General features: G+C 35.2%; 1 protein-coding gene across 6 annotated transcripts in view; it reads right to left on the bottom strand.

The window, feature by feature from the left end:
- The window catches only part of SLC41A2 (solute carrier family 41 member 2), a 120351-nt gene that overhangs the window by 39368 nt on the left and 55053 nt on the right, over positions 1-25930 (bottom strand). For all 6 annotated transcript variants that reach the window (XM_041755143.1, XM_041755142.1, XM_041755140.1 and 3 more), the window contains 5 exons: positions 22673-22744; positions 20010-20154; positions 16404-16550; positions 5178-5325; positions 597-676 (listed from right to left, as the gene is read on the bottom strand). In XM_041755143.1, the coding sequence (XP_041611077.1) occupies positions 597-676; positions 5178-5325; positions 16404-16550; positions 20010-20154; positions 22673-22744 (592 nt within the window). The remainder of the gene's footprint in view (positions 1-596; positions 677-5177; positions 5326-16403; positions 16551-20009; positions 20155-22672; positions 22745-25930) is intronic.

Raw genomic sequence — 25930 nt, 5'->3', positions numbered from 1 at the left:
TAAATTATATTGGTGTAGGCTATACTAAAATCCAATTTAATGACAGCCAGCCCAAAAGCCAGTATGAGTAGATTAAAATTATCTTATTAAATGGAATTCATACAAAAGCCCGTGTGAACCTAAGTATTATAATTCTCATTTTATAGGTAAGAAAAAAATATAAGGCAGATCTTAAAGGGATTCACAGAGGAGTGACAGATTTTAATGAACTGAATTGACTTAAACAATGTTTAAACCTAGCTAACTCTAATTGATCCACATAAATGGACAGGAACAGTAGCAAAACATGAGATAGCAGATAAACGCAAAGTAAATGATAATCCAGAATCGAAATATCATTATTTTGTCACACTAATCTTAAAAATCAAGTATGTTTCACTCTCAAATATCAAGTAGTAAGAGAAACAGTTCTTTCCAAAAATACGTTGTGCATACTAAGAACAGAGAATGTCATTTCTACCATGAACAAGCTGGGGGTGAAGGGAGAATGGGAGGGGAAGATACACCTCTTAAAATCTGAACCCTAAAATTCCTGGTAGCAACTGAGAGTATATAATGATTTGATACAATTATGAAATGGTATATCTAATTCTTACCATTAATAACTGGTGTATAAACAACAATCCCAACCAAGTTTGGGTCAGATACAGTTGTGTCCAGGATAAGGCCCCCAATGCTGAAAGATAGAAAATCATGTAATTTAGGGAAGAGTAAAGAAATCTACTAATTTGAAGCTGTCCTTTACATACAAAGATCTCTACTTTTAAAAATAAAATTTTAGACATTTTAAAAAAAAGAATACAAAGGAAAAACATTCAAAGTAAAAGTCAATGTTATCAGGAAATGTTGGAAATAAAACATGGAATAAGGCTATAGCCCTACATGTCAGAGCTCTCCTTCTGATCTCCAAGATATGTTCTTTATAAAAAGGAAAAGAATATGTTTTAAGTGCATTAAAATGTCTGGAAGGATATATATGAAATTATTAACAATGTCTATCTCTGGGTGGAGGGACTAACAAAAGATTGTGGGTTATTTTATATCCTTTTCTATTTACTAGTTTTTAAAAACCATGTGCATTTATTGTTCCTATAATTTAAAAAACAGTTTGGTTTTTTAAAGCTCTACACTCAATGTGGGGCTTGAACTCACAACTCTGACCCCAAGATCAAGAGTCATACTCTACCAACTGAGCCTGCCAGATCCCCCTAAAAAAATAGTTTTTAAAAGGTTATTTCTTCATATTTGAAATCAACAAAGTATTAGATCATTTTTATTGTGTTAAAACTAGATAGGTGTAGCATCTTATCCCTGGGAAATTAATGAGCTGTAGCCATAGAAAGACCTGATTTTGAGGACAGAAGTCTGGAAAAATAAATAACATACAGTTGCATAGCAGCAAGCCATATACTCTGTCTCTATGGAGCTTGGAGATTTTTCAAGTTTCTAAGACCATTACCAATTGGTTAACTTCAGTTTCTTGGTCTAAGTCCCATAAAACACTGCCAGTCCCTATACCCCATGGGATCCTGTTGTCTAAATCTTCCGGGAAAATGTAATCTACATTACAGAAAAATAAACCCCATGTTATCAGATAGTGGGGTTGACTGTAAAAATATCAGATCAAATGTTCTACCGATATCTGATAGTTAACATCAGGAACTTATTAAATATTATTTTAATTTTTAGCAAAATAAATAAATTGTGGCCTAATATGCCTAAATTACTAGGATGTCTCATTAAAAGTTACACTGTAAAAAAATAAATAAATAAATAAAAATAAATAAAAGTTACACTGTAAAAAAAAATAAATAAAATAAAAGTTACACTGTAAAGTTCCTTTGCAGTATTTTAATAATTTAAGCTCTAATTTAAAAAATTATATATATATATATATTTCATAGAAAAACTACTTTTATGTGTCAGAGAATAAATTTCTGTGCCAAAATGCATAGGTTCATGATGTGAATACAACACGAATACTTGCTCAAACACATCTTATTATGTTTTTATGACCCAGGTAACAAAATATCATAGAAAAATGAGAAAAGACAAAAGAAGAAAACAAAAATCCACTGTACCATCATTCAGAGCTATATTGTTAGCATGCTGGTATATAGCCTCCCAGACATTTTTAAACATCTTTAAAAATAATAACTCACACACACACACACACACAACTCACACGGTAAAGATAGTTCTCTCTTCACTTTTATTACATTTTATCTTTACCAAATAAACATATGTACATTATTTTAAAAGTGAAAGTACAACAGAGCTTATTAAATCATGCCCAGCCCCCATTCCTAGAACCTGTTCTCCACTAGCAATTTTTTTCAACTTCTCTAGCTGTTGCTTCTGGCGTTTAATTCTATATTTCTAAATAATGTGTTTATACTGTGACTTCTTGATTTTAATTTTAGACATTTACCTAATGACCTCCACTGTGACAGATGAGGATTTAATCTCACTTGCACTTCGGATCCTTCATAATTCCCTTTCTCCCCTTAACTTGCCGACTTGGTTATATAATTTTGGGTGAAAAATATTTAGGCTTTACTTTAGGAATTATTCACAACTGAGCCACCAAGTGCATTATTAGATTAACTCACTTTTACTTGTTGCTTTGTCCCATATTTTTCCTAATTTGGGGGGTACTTATTAGTAATTCAGTCTCAACTTTCTAACAAAGTTCACGAAATGCCTCTGAATAGAGTCAAACTCATCAGGTAACTCATCAATTCCATTTTTGTTTCTTAGAAACATTCCTCCTTAAGCCCACTGTCCTCCTGCCAACCTGGATGGTGGCCTGGAGGCCTGCTGCACAGCTGTTCTTCCCTGCATCTTCCCTTCAGTCTCCCCATGCCAGGTCTTGGGCTGTGCACCATGACCAAGTCCCAGCATTTCATAGGACCCTACTGCCTGAATCTTGCAAAAAGCAATCTACATCACAGAAAAATGAACCATACATGTCCTCATGGAGTGGGTTTCCTCATTCCTTTGTCACCTTCTTTCTTGATTTATGTCCTCATTTTGATAGGCCATATCTTCTCTACCAGCTTTTATATGAAAGGGCAAATGGGAAGCAAATTTTCTGAGATCCTGCATTTCTGAAAATTTCTTGATTCCATCCTTACATTTGGTTGATATCACGACCACACTTTATGTTCAAAATAATTTCCCTCAGAATTTTGAAGGAATAACTTTAGGTGTTGCTATTGGACATCATCCAGATTCCCAATGCTTTCTATGTAACTCATCTTTTCTCTCCAGAAGATTTTGGGATTTAGAGGAAGGTCTTCTGATTTGGGTCTCTCCTGGTATTCACTGTACTGAGTATTAGTGGGCCCTTTCAGGCTGGAAGCCCACGGTCTTTGGTTCCAGGGAATTTTCTTACATTATTTCTTTGGTAATTTCTTCTCCTTGTTCTTTGCCTCCAGTTGCCAACCTCTTTGCTATCTGTTCTATTTTCCAGAACAGTTCCTCAGTTCTATCTTCCAACTTTTTAGGGAGAGGGACAAGTAGACTCCAGGGCTGAATGCAGAGTCTGACATGGGGCTGGATCCCAGGACCCCAAGATCATGACCTGAGCTGAAATCAAGAGTCGGTTGCTTAACTGACTCAGCCACCCAGGTGCCTCTATAGATTCCTAATTCCTAAGAGCTCTTGCTGCTTTTCAATTAGATTTCCTCACTTTTACTTGGTGCTTTGTCCCATATTTTTCCTAATTTGGGGGGTACTTATTAGTAATTAGGAGCAATCTGTTCCTTATTAGAGCAATCTGTTCATGCCTTATGGATGCCATAGATTCTCTTATTGCACTGAGGACACTGATGAGAGTTTTTTGAGGTCTTTGAACTATGCCTACACTTTCTTTGAGTACCATTTTTCTGCTTTTGTCTTTCATGTTAGAAGCCTTAATCAAATGTCTAGCGACTGCTAGACATTTTTACTGTCCGCTCCTCTGTAAGGGGTTCAGCACAGCACACTGTGTATACACAGGCAGAGCTCGTCAGCAGGTGGGCCTCCTAAAGAATGGTCAGGTGGCCACGCAGCTCTTTCATGAAAGGACCCACAAGGGTCAGTAACCACAATTTTTTCTTTTGTGCTGATAAGTTTCCCCAGAAAGGAATTATTCTGATTTTTTGCCTGGGGGTAGAGGCTTGACTGCCAGCATTCCATGAGCAAAGAAAAGGAAGTGGGGTAGGGTTTTCAGTTTAGCATCTAAATTTTCACTTAATCTTTTTTTTGTTTAATTTTCACTTAATCTTATTTTTCAGACAGTGTGTAATCCACACCCTCATATGTGCAGGTGTTTCTTTTCTTTTTTTTTTTAAAGATGTGCAGGTGTTCTAAATCCATGGCCTCTCTGATTTGGTCTCTCCAGAGTTAAATCTTGTCTTCTGCCAAGGTGGGAGGGAGCAGTCACTCGGGTGGTTAAGCTGAAGAAGGGCTTTTGGGATCTAATTGATTCTTACATAAACTTTCAACCACTCTTCTTCATTGTAGCTCTGAGAAATATTTAGTGCGCATCTAATTACTCCACCTTTCTGGGTTTCTGAGGCTCAGATCTCAGATTGGTTTGCTTCTGATGGGTGTCCCTTGGCCTGCAGGAGGTTAGATTTTAGCTTTTTCCATTCTGCTAGTTCAGTTAAAAATCATCCATCTGATTTCTACTTTATTAATTTTGTTTAATCTCACACCTGCTGTCCTCTCTGCTCCCCTTCTGTCTTTGTGGTTTTATGGCTTTTCTGTTCTATTACTGTCATTTTAGTAGTTTCGGGAAGGAATAAGATAAATGTGTGTCAATACACCATGTTTAACAGGAAATTCATACTCTTTTCTAGCTGCTTGCTCCTTTCACCAAATGTACTGTGAACATCTTTCCACATCAATAAAAATGTTGCAATGTTGTTTTTAGTGGCTAATATTCTATTTTGTGACTACACTACAATTTATTTGATCAATACCTGGTTGCTAGACCTCTAAGGTGGTCTCTTTTTTGTTGTTAAAAATTCCACTGTGATGAGGATTCTTACAACTTCGCTATATAAAATAATTAACCCAAGAAATAAAAACAGGCTGCTGTTTTATTTTTTGTTTGTTTGTTTTTGCTGTTTTAATATATACACGCATAAAGGCATAAAGAACACATGCACACACATTTTAATACTAACCTACTTATAACCATAGCTGTTATGACAGGCTCCCAGCCGGAGTGGAGAACTGTTCTTGTGGCTGGATGTTTAGCAGCTATTATAATCCAGATAGGAGTTAGAGCCAAGAAAAAGACACCAACTAACGGAGAAATGTAGTAATAGTTGTCTAAAATTAAAAAAGAGACAACATTTCAATCTATCTTCTAATCATGTAGCAACTGTAGACATTAAAGTAAAAGTTTCCCAAGAGATAGGATGTTATCCAACATATTCACATGCTATATATTTTCTCTGAACTTCACACAAATTTAAAACTGTAGGTAAGAGATGCTCAGGGGTTTAGTGCCTGTCTTTGGCCCAGGGCGTGATCCTGGGGTCCCGGGATAGAGTCCCATATCAGGCTCCCTGTATGGAGCCTGCTTCTCCCTCTGCCTGTGTCTCTGCCTCTCTCTCTCTCTCTCTCTCTCTCTCTCTCTTTCTCTCTGTGTCTTATATGAATAAATAAATATTTTTTAAAAATTAAAAAAATAAAACTGTAGATAAGGTCAAAACATTAATAACGTAACTGAAAATGAATACATTAATTCAATGGACATTTATTGAAGTAGTTATCTGAACTGGATGAGAATAGCAAATAACAACAGTAAGGACAACAGTAAAAAAAAAAAAAAAAAAAAGCCAACATTTATTTGGCTATTATTTACCAAGTACTACGCTAAATGCTTTCTTGGCATCATCTCATGCGACTGTCCTCACAAGTATGAGGTACAAACTGCCATTTCTATTTTATGAAGAAACCAATGCTTAGGAGCTTAAGAACACAGCTAAGAAATAGCAAGAGTTGATAGAAGATGGCATCTGATACCAAAGTTAGTAAACTCTTAACTCTAAAATCAAATGGGATATTTTTACCACAAAGATCTTATAGTACAAGCATTCCAAGCAATACTGGCCAATCAATTGATAATAGATATGCCCCCAATACTAAAGAGTGTTCCAAGCTCCAAAATAAAATAGAAAAACTAAGCTTAATAAAGGTAAACACTTTTCTTCACTGCTGAACTTCTCAGAACCCTTAAGATGCTAAGATAGAATACAGTACACTATGTTTAATCACAGTTTGGCCAGACCACCTAGTTTCACATCTCAGTGTTACAACCTCCGTTGGACAAGAAATTTGCCTTCTATAAATTTCAATTTTCTTATCAAATGACTACAATAATAGTATCTATTTCATGGGGTTATTATGAGTCTTAAGAGAATTAGTACATGTAAGTAGAATAGTGCCCAGACACCTAGCTAATATTTATCGAACACTTACCATTGTCATAATTATCATGGCCATTATCATTAACATCTTGCTATTTGGAACACTGAAATAGCAGATTGCCAGGACTTTGTTATAACCCCTTTGTGGTAAACTGTCTTGATCACATTATTCATTCTCTCTCCATTCTTGTTATGTTTTACTATGGAGTGAATATATTTCTCTGCCACATTGGCTTTGGACTTAGCTATTTGTCTTGCTTTGTAGACATGCTGCATGTCACCTCTGAACAAAATTTTAAGTGTTTTCAGAAATGATTAGAATAGATAGAGATATGTGGGTAGATATCAACTGTCTTCAGAGAGTAGACAACAAACATTGCAAGACTGTGATCCCTGAGAGAAGGGAAAGAAGTTTTTTGACTGAAGGCACATCGGAGACCACAGCTCAGGAAGGGAAAACTCCAGCAGAGTGAGGCTAGGGCAGCTAGAATTTATAGGATAAAATACTGGAGAAAAGGAAGCTCTCAGAGAAAGAGCTTGTGAATAGAATCCTACACCATGCATGTACAGGGTGAACTCCACAATGCTAGGCCAAGAATAACTGGGGAGCTGTTAAGATGAACATTTCTCAGAGTTTACAAATGACTGGAAGTCATTCAAGAGTCAATCCTGGAGAGAGGAGAGGCCTCTTTAAACATTGAGAACATTTAGTCATGACATGAGAAGGGTCACATCTTAGTAGGAGGACCCGTCCTAGAATAAAGTCTACTCAAGGCTGGCGCCAATAAAGTTTGAAACCAAGGCTTGTAAGGCTCTAACTAATCTACAATTAACTGCCTACAAGAACAAAGTCAAACATTTTGTAAAGAAAAACAAAACAACTGAACACTTAATGTTATTATGTTCACAATGTCTAGCATCCAACCATAAATTATTTTGAAGGGTCTGGAATAATATTTAGTCACATTTACAGACTTTTGTTAAATACCCTGAGATATTCTACTGACCTTAGACATTTCTCATGTCTCTCAAAAGTTTCCAAGTACTTAGGATAATCTTTATAAATTAAAAAAATTAAATGTACAAATACGGCAAGTCTTTAAGTTTTTTACAAATATTCATATAATGCATACAATTTTCGAATATTTATATTTAAAAATTATAAAAATAAGTCAATTAATTAATGACAAATTTAAGATAAGATTAGAAAGACTGACACATTTCTCTGACAGGCTAAGTTACAAGTATATTTAAAAATATATATTTTGCCTCTTTAGCATAAAACCATTAATACCATGAATTTGATTCTCCAACATTTTTAAACTTAATTCTAAATATCCCCAATGGTAAAAGTTGCCTATCCCTTCTTGAAATAGTAACACCATCCCAAAACATTTTTGGTAATATCATTTTAACTGATCAAGGTTTTATTATTATTAGAGATTTCAGCGAGGACATTCCTGGATTCTTTTCAATGATTCTAATACTTATCATGTATAGTAGGGGTCTCATAACTTAAAAACAGAGTTGATCTTACAATCCTTGTAGCTTATAGTCTTAAAGATATAAGTAAAATGTTACCAAATTTTTCTGGCACCTCACAAAATTCTTCAATCCTTGTGCAGAATCTTATCTTTGATTGAACTTTGTATTTCCTCATCTTAAGATATTTAAAGATCTCTCACCTATGACTAAAGATGTTTGAACTATATAAAAACTCAATTTTTTTCCCTATTAGGTAGGAACAATTACTATAATTAAAGTAATATCCAACCAGATTTTCTAATGGTTTTATCTAGATCACATCTTCAAAATAATTATGCTAACAAAATCTATTTAAACATTTTCCTCCATTTAAAGGGATATGACTAATATGATACATAGTGTCACTTTCTCCATGAATTTTATAGAAGATTGATAAAAAAAATCTTTATTGAATAGATTCCCAGCTTTCTTCTTAAAATATTAGATAAGGATAAATAACATCCCAATTAGGAGGCAATTCTTACCTCCTAATACAACTAAGGTTGCCAACAATCTCTTTATAGGACCAAACAGAAAACTAAAGGCAAAATCCACTAAACACAAATGGAAAGAACTATTCTGCTAGGTCAGACATTTATTTCAGTACTTCGTTTTCAGATCAAAAGAGGAGCATCCAACTGAGCTTTTAAGTTATCCTCAACATTAATCTCTGGAAGGATATCTGAAGTGGAAAGAAGCACCTACCACCCCTACTTCAGAATCACCGCTTAAACTTTCAAAGTGGGAGAAAATTTTCTCAGTAAATAAACTAAACATAATGAGTGGGTAATTCCTCAGAAAGTTAAACAGTTATCATCATATGACCCAGCAATTCCACTGCTAGGTAAATACTAAGAGAACTGAAAAGATATGTTCATACAAAAATGTGTACTAGCGTGTTCATAGGAGCATTTTTCATAATAGCCAAAAAGTGGAAGCAACCCAAATTTCCATGAAATGGTAACTGGATAAACAAAATGTGATATATTCATAAATGGAATGCTATTCAGTACTGATTCATGCTGCAATACAGATGAAACTTAAAAACATACTAATTGAAAGAAGCTGGACATAAAACGTCATATATTGAATGATTCCATTTTTTTGAAATGTCTAGATCAGGTAAACCCATAGAAAGTAGACTACTGGTTGAAGGATCTGGGCAAAGGGTAGTAGAATGGGGAGTGAGAGCTAAAAGTTTCTTTTAGGGGTAATGAAAATGTTCTGGAATTATATAATAGGTTATACGATCTTATGAATGCACTAAAAACCACTGAATTGTACACTTTAAAAACTTTTCTTTTAAGATTTTATTTATTTGTCAGAGAGAAAGAGAGAGAGCACGAGCAGGGGGAGTGGCAGGTAGAAGGAGAAGCAGGTTCCCCTCTGAGCAAGGAGCTCAATGCAGGACTCAATTCCAGGACCCTGAGATCATGACCCAAGCTAAAGGCAGACGCTCAACTGACTGAGCCACCCAGGTGTCCTGAATTATATACTTTTTAAAGGTGAATTGTGTCACATGTGAATTGTACCTCAATTTTTAAAAATTCTAACAATGGAAAAGTCTTTTTCATTGTTTAATAGTCTTTTAAAATCTTCATGTCCAAAAAACAAAGGAAAAATATATACAAATATACATACATAGATATAGAGAGAGACGGAGAGAGAAAGAATAACAGACAAAAAGCAAATGGGGTAAAATGTTAACATTAAATGGTTTAAAAACTCAGGGTGACTATGTTAAAAATAAAAATTTCTAAAATCAATTTACCATAAATGCATTGTATCTCAACTTCCTGCCAAATCTAATATGCCCGTTCCTACCAAATTATGATTGTATAGGACCCTCTTATCTTTTTCCTGGTTGACAGCTAACCCAATTCTGATGGCAAAGGAAAAATTACAAATATTGGAAAAGGGAAGATTCTAAAACATTTCTCTTTGTAGGATATATTGGTGCTTTATAGATGTCATAAAATTAAATAATTACTTTTAGAAAACCACTAATGACACAATCGGCAAGAGAAAATAGTTGATTAGAAGCTAACCATGGGGCAGCCTGGGTGGCTCAGTGGTTTAGTGCCTGCCCTTGGCCCAGGGCATGATCCTGGAGACCTGGAATCGAGTCCCATGTCGGGCTCCCTGCATGGAGCCGGCTTCTCCCTCTGCCTGTGTCTCTGCCTCTCTCTCTCTCTCTCTCTCTCTCTGTGTGTGTGTGTGTGTGTGTGTGTGTGTGTGTCTCTCATGAATAAATAAAATCTTAAAAAAAATTTTTTTAAAAAGCCAACCATGAACTTATGTACTAATATCAAAATCTAAAATAATGTCTTCCGGAATCCCTGGGTGGTGCAGCGGTTTGGCGCCTGCCTTTGGCCCAGGGCACGATCCTGGAGACCCGGGATCGAATCCCACATCAGGCTCCCGGTGCATGGAGCCTGCTTCTCCCTCTGCCTGTGTCTCTGCCTCTCTCTCTCTCTCTGTGACTATCATAAATAAATAAAAAATAAATAAAGGAACAAAATTTTAAAAAATAAAATAATGTCTTCCTTAGAAATGAAATACATTTAAATGATCCTAGTCAAAAGAATATTTTGTATTAATTTCTGAGTATATCACCATGGGTATTGTAGTAGGCTGAATAATGAACCTCAAATACATCCATATCCTAATCCCTAGTCCCTGTGAATAATTACCTTATATAATAAAAGAAACTTTGCAAATGTGAGTAAGTCAAGTATTTTGAAATGCGGAGGTTATTCTGGATTATTAGGGTGAATTTGAAATGTATTCACAGGTGTACTCCCAGCCAGAACTTAGAGGGAGATCTGACTCCAGAAGAGTAGGCAATGTGACCATAGAGGTAGAGATTGAGTAATGCAGCTGTAAGCCAAAGAATGTTGGCAGCCACCAGATGAAAGAGGTAAGGAATACATTTTCCCCTAAAAACCTCCAGAAAAGGCCAGCCCAGCTAACACATTGATTTTAGCCCTGTATAAGTCATTTTAGACTTTGGCCTTCAGAATTATAAGAAAACTTATTTCTGCTGTTTTAAGACACAGAATTTGTGGTAATTTGTTACAACAGCAAGAGGAAATGAATGCCCCTACACATGTACAGGGGCGCCTGGGTGGCTCAGTGGTTGAGTGTCTGCCTTCATCTCAGGGCATGATCCTGGCGTCGCAGGGCAAAGTCCTGCATGGGGCTCCCTGCAGGAAGCCTGCTTCTTCCTCTGCCCGTGTCTCTGCCTCTGTGTGTCTCTCATGAATAAATAAAATCTTTAAAAATGAAAAAAGAGGGATCCCTGGGTGGCGCAGCGGGTTAGCGCCTGCCTTTGGCCCAGGGCGCGATCCTGGAGACCCGGGATCGAATCCCACGTCGGGCTCCCAGTGCATGGAGCCTGCTTCTCCCTCTGCCTATGTCTCTGCCTATGTCTCTCTCTCTCTCTCTCTCTCTCTCTCTGTGACTATCATAAATAAATAAAAAATTTTTTAAAAATGAAAAAAGAATACACTTTTACAGATAGAGCTTTGCAGAATTTTAAGCCTAAGAAATGTACACATATATTAGTATTGATTCTGTGACATACATAAACTACAGAAAAGGATGAACACAGCTAAAGTGGTTCAAATTGCTATGATTCCACTAAACTGTCAAACATAACAGCCATCTTTTTGATTCATGGCTTGCACCTTTTATTAGATTGTTGGTAGCATTTTACAACAATTGTTACATAATTTCATTAACAACATGTATTATTCTTACCTTAAATTCTTTTGAAATATGTAGCTCCTGTGAGTGACATTTGTTTCTGGGTGAGCAACAAAGCAAGGGGCATGGTAATTTGTCAAATTTTTAAGTGCCTTCCATTATAACTATCAGAATTTTCTCACTAAATTGAATTCCAGGAATCACTGTAAGCTAAGATGGTGAATGCTGAAAATCTCTGAAGAGTGACATGAGAGATAAATTTAGATTCTACTCATATCACCGCTCATATACAGGCAGTGATATTATAAAATGCCCTGTAAATAACCTGGCATCCCTGTTAGTTTCCACAGACTGAAGCAACCTAAGGCTGATCGTGTTTGCTCTTATGGCTTCAACTAAGCCATTTTTTAAAAGTTAACCTTGAAGAATGAGAAATCAATCCACATTTTGCTTCTCGGATCTTGCTTAAAAAGAGAAAAGCTGACAGTTTTTCAAATCAATAAAATCATGTACATACCAGAATTAAATAGCCATGCAGTGATAAATAATTTAAAAAGAGTTTTTTAAATCCTCTTAAAAGTATGCAAACAAGAAGAAAGGGCAGCAACCATTATGTATACATGTAGTTCGGTTACTGGCCTAACTTTATCCTTTTAATAGGTTTTAAAGATTACTAATTACTGTATAAATGAATAAATACCTTTGTATTTTCTTGGCAAGTCATACCAAAGCATATCATAGTCCAGAGCTTAGATTACTTACTAAACGAACTTTTTATTTTTGCTTTTTTTAAAATGAATGTTTTCAGTTTTGTTTTAAAGACTTTATATATTTATTTGAGACAGAGAGAGAATGAGGGAAAGGCAGGGGCAGAAGGAGAAGGAGAGGGAGAAGCAGACTCCTTGCTGAGCATGGAGCCCCAACACAGGGCTTGATCCCAGGACCCTGGAATCATGACCTGAGCCAAAGGTAGATGCTTAAACAATTGAGCCACCCAGGTGCCCCTCTATTTTCCCTTCTATTTTAAGACCTTTCTTAGCCATATGATGCCAATTTAATTTTTCTGTAGGGAGGCTAATCCTCTGATATTTTTTGCTAACATAAGATACTCTTCCAATATTTCCATAATATTGTGTCCTCATTGAAAGGTTAATTTTTTGTTATAATTTATTCTGTTATTGGACAAAGAATAAGGCAAAATGATTCAGAAAAATATCTATCTTCTATTTCCATGTGTGTATGACTTCCTGAATAACTTCTATTCACACTAACTGGATAGCTTTCAAAAAAAGCATTTCACCAAGTGTTATTTATTTAACATCCACTATGTATATGGCCCTATGGAATGCTGATAGATACATGGATAGATAGATACATAGATAGATATTTACATTAATTTTAAAAACACACAATTTTGTCCTCAGCAGCTTATACCTTCATAAAGAAAGGTACTACATTTACACAAAAAAACTATAATGATCAGTAAAATGTAAAGAACAAGAAAAGTATCAGTGAAGTACTATAGGAATCCAGAGGAGGAAAAGATCAATTAACAGGGAAACATGAATTTAGCATTGAAAATGAGGCCTCAGGGTAGCCCCAGTGGCACAGCGGTTTAGCGCCGCCTGCAGCCCAGGGCGTGATCCTGGAGACCCTGGATCGAGTCCCACGTCAGGCTCTCTGTATGGAGCCTGCTTCCCTCTGCCTGTGTCTCTATGAATAAATAAATAAAATATAAAAAAAAAAAAAAAGAAAAAAGAAAATGAGGCCTCAGACTGGCCTTAATAAAAGGGAAGGGAATAACAGAAGGAAGAAAAGAGAAGAATCATGGCTGATGTATGAGAATCAGTAACTGGGTGAGTCTGGCTAAAGTACAAAAAAGAGAGGAGCAGGAGGGTCTTGGAAGATAAATTTCTGCTCACTCCTAGAGGCCTAAACTTGAGGCTAAAATTTTAACTTTGTTAACTGAGGAACAAAGACATAGGTAACTACACAAAATAAAGTCAATAGTAATAAGCAAAGCTCTGGGCTTGTTTTGTCTTTTTTGTGGAGAACTGGTGAGGTGAAAAGGGGAAAAATCCTGTATTTACTTCAGATATCAGAAATCAGCAAATTTTATCAGGACCATAAGAAAAACACATTGAACATAGAGTGAGCTTTGGTACATGCATCAAAACTAACAAGACAAGAGGGGAGCTGTTCCAAGTCATTTCTAAGTATCCAAAACTCTAGGGGGAAGAGTTAAGAAAAACTATTCTCAATGTCCAATTCTTTGGGAGCCATATAATACACAGCCTCCATTTGTAACAGAAGCCTACAGCCTCCATGAAATCCTCTTATCTCTAAAGACTGCTTTCAGTCTTCAACATAAGGTTTTCCACATAGTTCAGGAATTAAACTTTGTTTCCAAGAGCTAGGTAGCACAGCAGGATGAATGGGGTCTCAGAATTCAAATGTGCCTGTTCCTAACCTTTATATTTAGACTACCACTAACACTGTGCTGATCTTATGAGGCCCCCTAGTGTTCACAACGTAGAATGTTATAATCCAACACTAACCCCAAGAAAACCCTTCAGTGTAAATCAACTATAATTTAAAATAATAATAATAATAATAATAATAATAATAATAATAATAATAATATTTTTTTAACTAACACACATTATTTTCCCCAGAAGTTGATTTATCTTCTGGAATCTCAATACTGAGCCTATATTATTATAACAATTGTCATATTTATTAGGATAACATTCTTCAATGGCATTCTCTTTCTTACTTTCTAATTACTAGAACTTCAACTGAGGAGACACCCGTAGTGCTATTTAACAAGCAACTGAGCAATATGTTACAAATGACTTCATGGTAATTTGAATACCCAAGTTTGCAAATAATATACCCTTCCTGATTATGTATGTAAGGCAACCCATTCAGAACCACTACCAACCTTGCAGTCCCATCCCCACCCCACCCTCAATGTTCCTGGCAAGACCCATAGAATAATAGGTAGAAACCCTTCACCCTCTTCTTTCCCCTTCATTTCTCTCCACTCCTCCTCACAGGGGAGAGACTTGTCTACTTGATAAGACTAGGGAAAGAGGCACTAACCATGCCTAACTCATTCCCTTTGTCTTTTGGGATCCAGCCTATTGATGACAGTCTCCCTTCCTCAACACAGGTAGCAGCCCATTTCTATGGGGAGATGAGGCCTACAAGTCATCCAGCTGCCTGCCTGAGTGGGTGAATTAATTAATAGAGTAGGAGAAAAATATTAAGTCACATTCTCTAATACTAGCCATATTTCAATCCCTGACTTCAGTATGAATTTCTAAATTGTATAAGAGAGGGGAAAAGTATGAACCAGTTACCACCCCAACAATAAATTAAAGCAGATTATCCCCTTACTGATATAACTCATTTTCTGTGCCTTATTTGACTGGAAGAGAAAAGAATCAAACATTACCCTGAATATACTCGTACATACAGCTTTCCTTGTATATTTCACAACAATGAAAACCCAAAATCACTATGAACAAGATCTTATTACATTTAGGCCATTAATCATTTATTGTCTTCTACCTTGCTTCAAGTGGACATATCTTATTTCTAAATGAGAACAATTTTCCTTGGACATCAAGTTTTATTCACTTACTGTTTTTATGCCACTCAATAACTTAAGGTAATTTTATATACTAAATGAAGCTTCCCTTAACAAGTAATTGCCTTTGTTAGGTTAAAACCCTTTCTTTAGTTCAAAAACATATATCTGAGACCTACTTCTTCAAACCAAATGTACTTTAGACTTCTTTTAAAGAATACCATAAATCTGTATAGAATCCACGAAATATATGAGGATATATGAATAAATGTTTGCTTCTGGCTTAGCTTATAAACTTTCTTTATTTTTTTTTTTGTCAAAGTATTCTTTTGGTTTCTGTTTTCTTTTTTTTTTTTCTAATTTGGCATCTAAAAAAAATAGAACCATAGCCAACTTTTAGCACTAAACCAATGCTCACAAATCATATTCATTTACATTGATAAGAATCCCAAAGTATAAATTTGTGTTAAATAATTGTGTTAAAACAATTCATTAGATTCTATATTCTACATATAATCTATCACTATTATCTGGAATTTTATGTGTGTGTGTGTGTATATATATATAGAGAGAGAGAGAGAGAAAGAGAGAGAGAATATGCTGGAGACATCACAACTTCACACTACATTCAGGCTAATTTTCACGGTGACTTTTTTGTTGCTGTTAATTGCCATGTTGGTTTCTGAAGGAGGGACAATCACCAAATTTCAAGCACTGCTATACCCTTATGTTCTGGGACAGTAGTACAATGCATATATCAGAACACCAGAGGTTAACTCCTCACTGCCTACACACTTAGCAAAAGGACAGAATTCATAAAGTATCAGACCTGTGTTCAACCTTCCTACCAGTAGTGGGTAACACACATAATCTCCATGATCCTCAGTTTTCTCATTTGAAATTAGAGATGATCTTATCTTATCATATCTTATAGTTTTAAACTCACGAAGAAAAAAAATGGGAGAAAAAAATATATGAGAACCACAACACATAGTAGGTATACAGCAACTGGAAGTTACTGTTCTAATCAGTTTCCACCACAGTTCTGCTACAGATGAAGGCCACAAGGGATTCCTAGCAGCGTTGCAACAATATTCATTTAATGAGACTCTGAGTAACACATTATATTTAATTTCAAGTCAACTTACCAAGACAGAAGTACAAACCCTGACTTATCCAGGCTAATATGGCGAGAGTTATGAGGTCGCCAAAACTAGCAGCAATGGGAGTAGCAACGTTATCAGGATTTATGCCGGTCTTCTTTGAACCAACGATAACCCCAACCATGATTATTCCTGGAAGAAAGAAAAACTCATTACTTTCTATGCTATGATTTAGAGAAAATCAATCCCCTAAATACTGAAATATAAAGGCTAGACAAACAGCACATCAGTTCCAGTTAGAATGCTTAGATAAGCTGACTTAAAGCAAACAAAACATTTTACTCTAATGCTTTGCCAAAATGCCTTTTGACAAATTCCAAGTAGGGATCATAGAGGATCTGAGAAGTTCAATTTTGCATTTAGAGACCTGACAAGCTACTATAAAATAATGTTAAAGTTTCAAATTTAATAACATGTATGTCTCAGATGTAACATATATGTGTATATCAAAACCAAAGATTTTATTTTAACCTTCAAATAAGGTATGAAAATGTCAAAGAAAGGTAAGTCATATTTATAGGCACAGCAACTGGGAAGAAGACCAAAAAGCCAGATCTGTCTACATGGTGGTAGTCAGAATGCTTGCTTCTTTCTATAATCTAGAAGTCTTGAAGCATTAAGAAGGAGGAAGTAATCAAAATTTGAACACTGGAGGCCAGAACACAAAAAGCAATCTCTGTAAAGGATATTCTTTTTTAAGATTTATTTATTTACTTACTTATTTAGAGAGAGTGAACACAAAAGGGAGGGGCAGAGGGAGAAAGAGAGAGACTCTCAAGCAGACTCCCCGCGGAGTGCAGAGGCCAACACGGGGCTCTATCTCACGACCCTGAGATCATGACCTGAGCCGAAAGCAAAAGTCAGACACTTAACCAACTGTGTCACTCAGTGCCCCTATAGGATATTCTTTAAAACCAAAGTTTCTATCTACTGAACTTCCATCCAGAGAACAAATGATGAAAATATGACTGATGTACTTGTACTCCTAAATATTTTCTTGAATCACAGAAATGGGGAGGGAGGATGATAACATATATCCATACCCAGTTGTATGTATACATTTTCTCATGCCCACAGTTAGAGGATGCTGTACAAAGACTATTTAAGATTAGTGCACTTATGTGCTAACCATAAACCAGTATGGAGGCCTAAATATGGTTAGAGGGAAAATATCCAATGGAATCTCACTGCATATTTAGACTGAAAATGACTCAAAATGATTTTATTCCAGCATACTCATTTTATAGATAATAAAACTGAGGTCCTGAGAATAGGCTGTAAGTTCCTGCTCAGGGTCACAGAACTTGTAAATAATTCTAGCCCATGTTTTCTACCACCCCCTAAAGCCAAAATTATTAAAAGCAGACTTTTTGTATTATTTCAAATAAAGTCTCACTTCTTATATTCCGGAGACATTTTCAATCTATAGATTTAACTTTCCCATAAACTGTTGTAAAAAAAATTTAAATGTATTATGTAATAATAGAGATGTAATCATATACAATTCTTTTTTGAAAGTTAGCACATTTAAAGATTGATATGGAAAGTTCTCCTAGGACAGAGTGCCATCCATATCTTTTCAGCTGAAAGCAAGTATTTTGCCAGCATGGACCAGTGGAAAGAGTTGCGAGTCAGGAAACAGGCTTTAATTCTGATTTTCCGCAAACAAGCCGATAAAATTGGACAAGTCACCTTACCTGAGTCAGTTTTCTCACCTATAAAAGGTGGTCAGTAGTATCTGATCTCCATATATAAAAATCAAGCTATGATAAGATCAGAATACACATTATTCAAAGTAAGAAGCCTTAAGCAAATGTATTTTAAAAGTCTGAATTCTTACAATTTTTAAAAATCCTAGGCAACAAAATAGTTTTTACTAAAGATTTATAGTTCTTTTCAAATGAAACAAGATTAGAAAGAAAACAGAAGCAAATGAACTTAAGAGAAAAAGAAGCTAATGCTTTAACTTTTTTTATTTTTTTACCAGAAATTAATTTCCCAGTAGCTTAACTTCACACCCTGCTTTGGCCAGTGTTAACTCTGCTGAATTCTAGTAATTCTATACATTGACAAGAAACTATCCCTAATGTAATTTAAGTACCAAAACAAAATGCTTGAAAATATTTTGGAAGTCAAGTCTTAATTTTAATAAGACTCTAAATTCCTGAACCTACCCAAAAATTTGGCTTAACATTGATATAATCAACTGACATGAGAATTTTCTATTTTTTACCTTGCTAGTGATACAAGAGTAAGAAGATGGCAATTATAAAATAAAAAGAACCAAGTCTTCACAATTATGATTTAATAATAAGCTAGTTCTCTAGTGCTATGCTCTTAATAAATAAATATAAAGAATGATATTCCAACTGAAAAATTCCAATGTAGTTAATTTTTAAAACCTTTCAGCTCTTTAAAAGTCTACAGCCAGCAATATACTGTGTTGAGCATATGGTTATATTTGTATTGCCACAGAAGCAGTGAAGATATTTTTTTGAAACCTGAAACTTTAAAAAATTTTAACAGAGGGACTGCTTTTAAAATTCAGAATTCCTAGAAACCTTGTTACTCAAATGACAAGCCAGCAAATCCTCTGAATGATTTCCAGAAAGAGTTTTTCAATTAATTTAATTTACAGAAACTAATGAATGTCTAGACTATGTTCCTGATCTCATTAGGAACTCTACCAGAGTACCTAAGGCCAGGAGACAACCTCAGAAAGCCTGGTCTATACTAGGCTTATACATAACAAATATAGGTATATCTGAAATAAGATATTTTAAAAGCTTGTAGATAAATTTTCTCTTCCTCCTGCATTCTTGGTGGGAATGCAGGCTGGTGTGGCCACTGTGGAGAACAGTATGGAGGTTCCTCAGAAAGTTAAAAATAGAACTACCTACAATCCAGCAATTACATTACTAGGTTATTTACCCAAAGAATACAAAAATTATAATTCAAAGGGATCCATGAACCCCAATGTTTACAGCAGCATTATCTACAATAGCCAAACTATGGAAAGAGCCCAAGTGTTCATCAACCGATGAACAGATAAAGAAGATGTATATATATATACAATGAATATTACTAAGCCATAAAAAGAATGAAACTTTGCCATTTGCAATGACATGGATGGAGAATATTATGCTAAGTGAAATAAGTCAGAGAAAGACAAATACTATATGATTCCAGTCATATGGAGAATTTAAGAGACAAACAAACAAGCATAGGGAAAAGAGAGAGAGGCAAACCAAGAAACAGACCCTTAACTATAGAGAACAAACCAGTAACTACCAGAATGTAGGTGAATGGGGGGTAATGGTGAAACAGGTGAGGGGATTAAGAGCACACTTATCTTGATGAGCACTGAGTCATATATGGAAGTGTTGAATCACTATACTGTACATCTGAAAGGAACAGGTTACATTGTATGTTACATTGTATGTTAACTAAGTGGAATTTAAATAAGAACTTAAAAAATTTGTCTGTTGATCTTATAATGAAGAAGTATCATTTTAATAAAAATAGTCAACATGGAAAATAAATTATTTGAAAGTGAAAGACTGTAGAGTAGACATTTATAAATCTCCTTACCCTGTAGAAGAGATGCAATGAAAGCAGTTGCTACGCTGCTAGAGCACAAAAGTATGGAATGGTCAAGATAGTATTTCCCCTCTGGAATCCAGCCCAGTATAATTGCTGCCACAGCCGCTAGAAAACCAACCACTGTTGCTTGAACCTAAAAAGTTTTTTTTAAAAATCCAACTGAATTATTCATTTCAAAAACAATTTTTACTTGGTTATGTAAATATGCATACCAAAAGTCAGAAGAAAGTATTGCGTATGGTCATTGAGCTGCATTACCTTTTGAAGAAGCCACTCTAATTTAGTGTTAATATTCCCTAAGGTGGGGAGTTCTCAAACTGCCATGATCTGGTGCCAGTGGGTATGGAATGGGGCCCAGGAATCTGTTTTTATCAAGCACCCCAAGTGACTTTGATGGTGTAACCCACAGATTGTCTAAGAAGATACCAACCTTAAGACTGAAAGGTACCCAAATCCATACAACTGAAGTCTGACTCCAGAGGCAGTACTCATAAGAGACTGGGTTTTATAAACAAATGATAAGCTTTTGACTCCTTGCTCCTATATCACCTAATCTTGTGGCAAGTTAAATTTATTCATTTAACAAGTACTTATTTAGAATCTACTATGTACAAGGTGCTTGGTCTTGGCCACACAGTGGTCAAAATAGATTCATTCCCTGTTCTCCCCCAGCTCTTGGTGGGTAGGTGGGAAAGACATTAAAAAATAACGTCATGAATAACCACAACCATAATCTGCAAAGTAACAACAATAATAGCAAATTTAAAAATTGAGATTTAAATGAGTTACATAACTATAAAAGTGCTTCCCACAGTGCTGGCACAAAGCAACCCAGCAACTAAGAGTATATAACACTGACTGAACTCTTAGAATCCTATTAAGTAGAATGTGAGAACTAAAGAAGCCCTAGGGGAATCCAATTCACAGATTCCTAATTGTGCTTGTGTGCTGGACTCCTTTGACAGTCTGGCAAAAATTTTGTGAAGATTGTTTTCTCTATAAAAATACAGATGCATTCAATATTTGAGAAGAATTTCTAGGTGCTCATTGACTCTCAGAAGGCAATCCATGTACTAGAATCCAGAGCCATCTCTGGCTCCCATCCTGACCAACAGCTGCAGGGAGGAAGGATACAGGAGAAGGGTACAGACGAAAAGTGGAAGGAAAAATTAAAATCTGAGATGGAAGCTATTAGAATGATGTGATGAATAATTTACACCACTACTCATATTACTTGGTAGAAGTTTAGAATATTTAAAGAATAAAATGGAGTATATTTTCAAATTTTAATTTATATATTAACTTATAGTAGCTTACTTGTTAACTATTTTATTACTCTCGTGTAGGTTCCTACAATTTCAAGCTGGGAAGCAACATACACATCTCTAATGCAATATGTGATTTAAAAGAATGGGGCAGGGAATCCCTGGGTGGCTCGGTGGTTTGGCGCCTGCCTTTGGCCCAGGGCGCGGTCCTGGAGTCCCGGTATCGAGTGGGGCCTGCTTCTCCCTCTGCCTGTGTCTCTGCCTCTCTCTCTCTCTCTGTGTGTGTGTGTCTATCATGAATAAATAAATAAATAAATAAATCTTTTAAAAAAATAAATAAAAGAATGGGGCAAAGAAGCCTAGAAAAGTTAAGAAAATTAACAAAATTTATACAGCTGGTTAATGTTACAGCTGAGATTAAATCCCAGATTTTCTAATTTCTAAACTGTGATTTTATTTTATTATTATTATTTTTAAGATTTTATTTATTTATTCATGAGAGACACAGAGAAAGAGAGAAAGGCAGAGAGACACAGGCAGAGGGAGAAGCAGGCTCCATGCAGGGAGCTCAACACGGAACTTGATCCCAGGACTCCAGTATCACACCCCGGGCTGAAGGCAGACGCTTAACCGCTGAGCCACCCAGGGATCCCCTAAACTGTGATTTTAGAGACAGCTGCATGGATTTTTTTTAAAGCCCAAGTTCCAAAACTTATTTTATTTCTAGGTCTTTGAAATGTATTATATGAAATTACTTTTCTGCAACCATGTTTCTCAACATGATGTCCTAATTGAGGTTACTTTAAAATTTAAGTGTTCCTTAGGCCCCCTTGCTGGAGAGTTACTAGGGGGTTGCATCCCTCTTGGGCATCATAGGAAAGAGCTGAGGAGGCAGACATTCGTCTGAGATCAGAAGGAGCTGTAGATAATCTATATATAATCCACGATTTAGTAACTGACAATCTATGTCTATGTAACTGACAGTCTAATGCGCTCCTTTACATGAATGAACACTAGTAACCGTAACAAAGAAAACTTCAGTTTATATAAACATAAGATCACAATATATAAATGTTTACTTTAATTAAAGATTTACTTTAGAAAACTCAAAGTAGAAAAATAGCACCTAATTGATGAAATGCTAAATATTTATTTGTATATATTAACTCAAATACTCACATTCTTGCTCTATAACACATGATAAAAAAATTTACATAGTTTTCTATATTCTATCATGTATTTTTCAGATTTGGAAGAACCTGATCAATTTCTAGAGAAAGAAAACTTTCTAGAGGTCAGAAATGCACTAAAATTTAATTATTACTCTTATAGGTAAAACCAAGATGTATAAACCCAAGATCTGTAAACAAAATGTGTATCACGTACCTGCTTTAAAGCCAAGTTGCCAATTATTAGGTTCCACTTTTCAATAGGTGAATCCATCTTCCCAATATTTACCTGTTAAGACAGATATTTTCATCATGCATCACTGATCTATGTTTTTACTCCATTTAAACAAGCATCTGAAGTCCTAAAGCCAAAGATAATTCTTTAGTAAAACTGATGAACTCACACTGTACTTTAAATATAATCCTTAACTCACTACCAATTTCGTATCTCACATTTAGCTTGCTCAAGATGTTTAGAAAAAAATAAATATATATAAATATTCTTTAAATGTTTATTTTTAAGCATACATACATATCAAATATGTGTGTGTGTATATATATATATGTACATATATGTGTATATGTAAACATATATATATATATGTTTACAATTTAATACTAGCTCACAAGAACTAGCAGACCAGTTAGGACAATCCACTTGCTCATTGTTTATAATTACCATCATCAATGTTATCCTAAAATGCCATATTTTGTGTACTGAGTCTCAATATAAATAATTACATAATTTTGAACTGCTAGTATTTTATTCCACATCATAAAACTAATGTAATTTGAAGAATTAGTGAGCAGAAAACCCAGGATTAAACAAATAATTTATATGTACATGATTTATATTTGAGTCAAGACTAAGATTGTTAGCAATAAAAAATTCATTCAGTTCACATAAGTTTTGATCGTGAATCTATTACAATTTATACATTTTTCTGCTAAACAGAAGAATACTCTCCAAAAAAATTATTCAATTGCTCTATAAGCAAAATTATTATTTCTCAACCATTTAGGATTTAAAACATGTATATCCAAATCTGTTGAGTTTTTCTAGCAGTGAACACTTTATTAATATAAAACATACTGAACTGGGTTTCAATTATTCATTATCTGCTTGGTCATGAAAGTTAAGTGAACGGGTAAAGTGAGAAGTACATAACGGTTGCTATTTATCGGTAGTTTATGGACAGACTAGAGTTTAGCTCACTGGCTTCAGACTAGCAGATTACTTGCTACATCAACATTTCCACTATCAATTTGGAAAACAGAATTCTTGAACCTCCCTCTGGGCTCTAGTCTCAAAGCACCCAGCAATGCAAATATTAAGATCTCTCAGTTTTTCAGTATAATTATTCATGCTGTCTTTATTTGCAGATTTCTTCCCTAAGCCTGGAAATCTACATTATTCATGAAATTTGTGTTTGTAGCTCTAACAACCTGGGTCTTTGCTTCTATGAGTAATAAGGTACAAGCAATGTTTAAAGAGTAAACCTACTTCAGGTTTAGTGTTCAAGAAATAGGCATGAGGGAAATTAGTGTTATATTTAATAACTTTTAGAAAGAGGTCTATAGGTATAGGAAGCAAACTAAAATGATTCCATGAAAAAGCATAAGACTTCAAGACTCCAGAATAAATTGATGATCAGTAGAGGTGGACCACACATATACTAAGGTCTAGGAGAAAGTGAAGAAAAGTGAGTCACAGAATGAATGCTATGAATTAGGTAGGCTACTTCACCAGATTCACTTGGTACCACTGCCACGAGACCCTTCAAAAGCCTGGAACTAACTATTTTTCTCAAAATCCTCTTCCTTAGAGCTGCTGGTTAGTCTGCCAGTGACAGGAACTTGCCTAAGATTTGAAAGGCAGAAAGGAAGGAGATGCCATTATTTCTGTAAGGTCCTGGTAGCAGATATAGTAGGCATCCAGAGGTCTACACTGTAATGCACCCATGGCTTTCTTCCTCTGCTGCAGTGCTTCAGGCTATTTCTCTGTCTACTCCCACCAGAAATCTTTACTTCTCCCACATTTGTGTAAGCCCAAATTATTTTATTAAATTCTTTATTGCCACAATATATACTACGGCAGTTCTACTGACGAAAACCATAGTGATAGAATAACATCACACTACTCAATTAATCTGTGTTATAACTGATTATCACAATTTCTAAGTCCCTTCCAGATCCATATGTCTCTGAATCTAGAGTCCTTTTATTCTAACATGAATAATAATAGCAAGTTAATGTATGATGTGAAATAAAACATATTTCACATTTATGACATATAATTTATGTGTAAAATCACAATGTATATGAAATAAACACAAAGGTAGAATATATTGACAAATAATAATCACTTTTTATATAAAGCAAAGATTTTTAGAAACAAGGATTTTTAAAAGAGAAAAATGTTGATCTAAATGTAACTACTTAGAGAAAATACTCACAGTATGGGCATGCATTGGCGATGGAAGGGGGAATCTGGCAGAATTCAGAAAACTGACCTTTGTTGCCTCCATATTGTAAAAACTGAAACAAGAATTGAGCAGACCTACCATACTAGCCAGTGGCCTAGGATTAATATGAACCATCTAAATTTTTCCAGAGTTGAGAGGAAGAAGAATGCATGTTCTATGTAAAGACTTTTGCTAGAACTACTTTTATTAGATTAACTGACCAGATGGTACTCAGCTAGAAAAACTAAGAACTTGGAAGGTGATAAAGTATAGTGGGATATGATCTGATAAAGACTTCTACATGACCCATATTAATTTATTTATTTTAAAGTACTAGAAAAAAAATAAAGTACTAGAAAAATAGACCGATATTTTTGTAGACACTAGCTAGTTTTTAAGAAAAGAGTAGAGCTGAGGTGGCCAGGGCCTGAAGATGTGTTATGTTTTAGTTAACACAGTGGTTTTAATTTTTTGAATCTAAATGCCTTAGGTTGGGTCTGTAGTCTCTACTTTTTATAATCTCTACACCCCTCTTCTTCATAGAAGTATATGTTACTTATCTGACCCTGAAGCACATGAGTTAAGGACAGGCTTTAAGATTTATTAGAACTAAAGATAACAGTGGGTTGGAATGACCTTGAAATTATAGATTTACTAATACAGTTACTATAATTGATTTTAGAAAAATACATTTAATATGTAAATACTTGAAACAAGGGTACTGAAAGTCTGCACTAAACCATTAGTCTTTATATTATATATATGTGTGTGTGTGTGTGTGTGTGTGTATGTGTGTATACACACACACACACATAGGCACCTGGGGGGTTCAGTGGCTTAAGCATCTGCCTTTGGCTCAGGTCATGATCCCTGTGTCCTGGGATCAAGTCCCAAGTTGGACTCCCTACTCAGGAGGGAGTCTGCTTCTCCTTCTCCTTCTGCCTCTCCCCCTCTGCCCATGCTCTCTCTCTAATAAATAAAATCTTTAAAAAAAAAAAAATATATATATA

This window comes from Vulpes lagopus, chromosome 5 (genome assembly GCF_018345385.1).
Source record: "Vulpes lagopus strain Blue_001 chromosome 5, ASM1834538v1, whole genome shotgun sequence".
Lineage (NCBI taxonomy): Eukaryota > Metazoa > Chordata > Mammalia > Carnivora > Canidae > Vulpes > Vulpes lagopus.
This window is presented reverse-complemented; position numbering and strand designations above follow the sequence as displayed.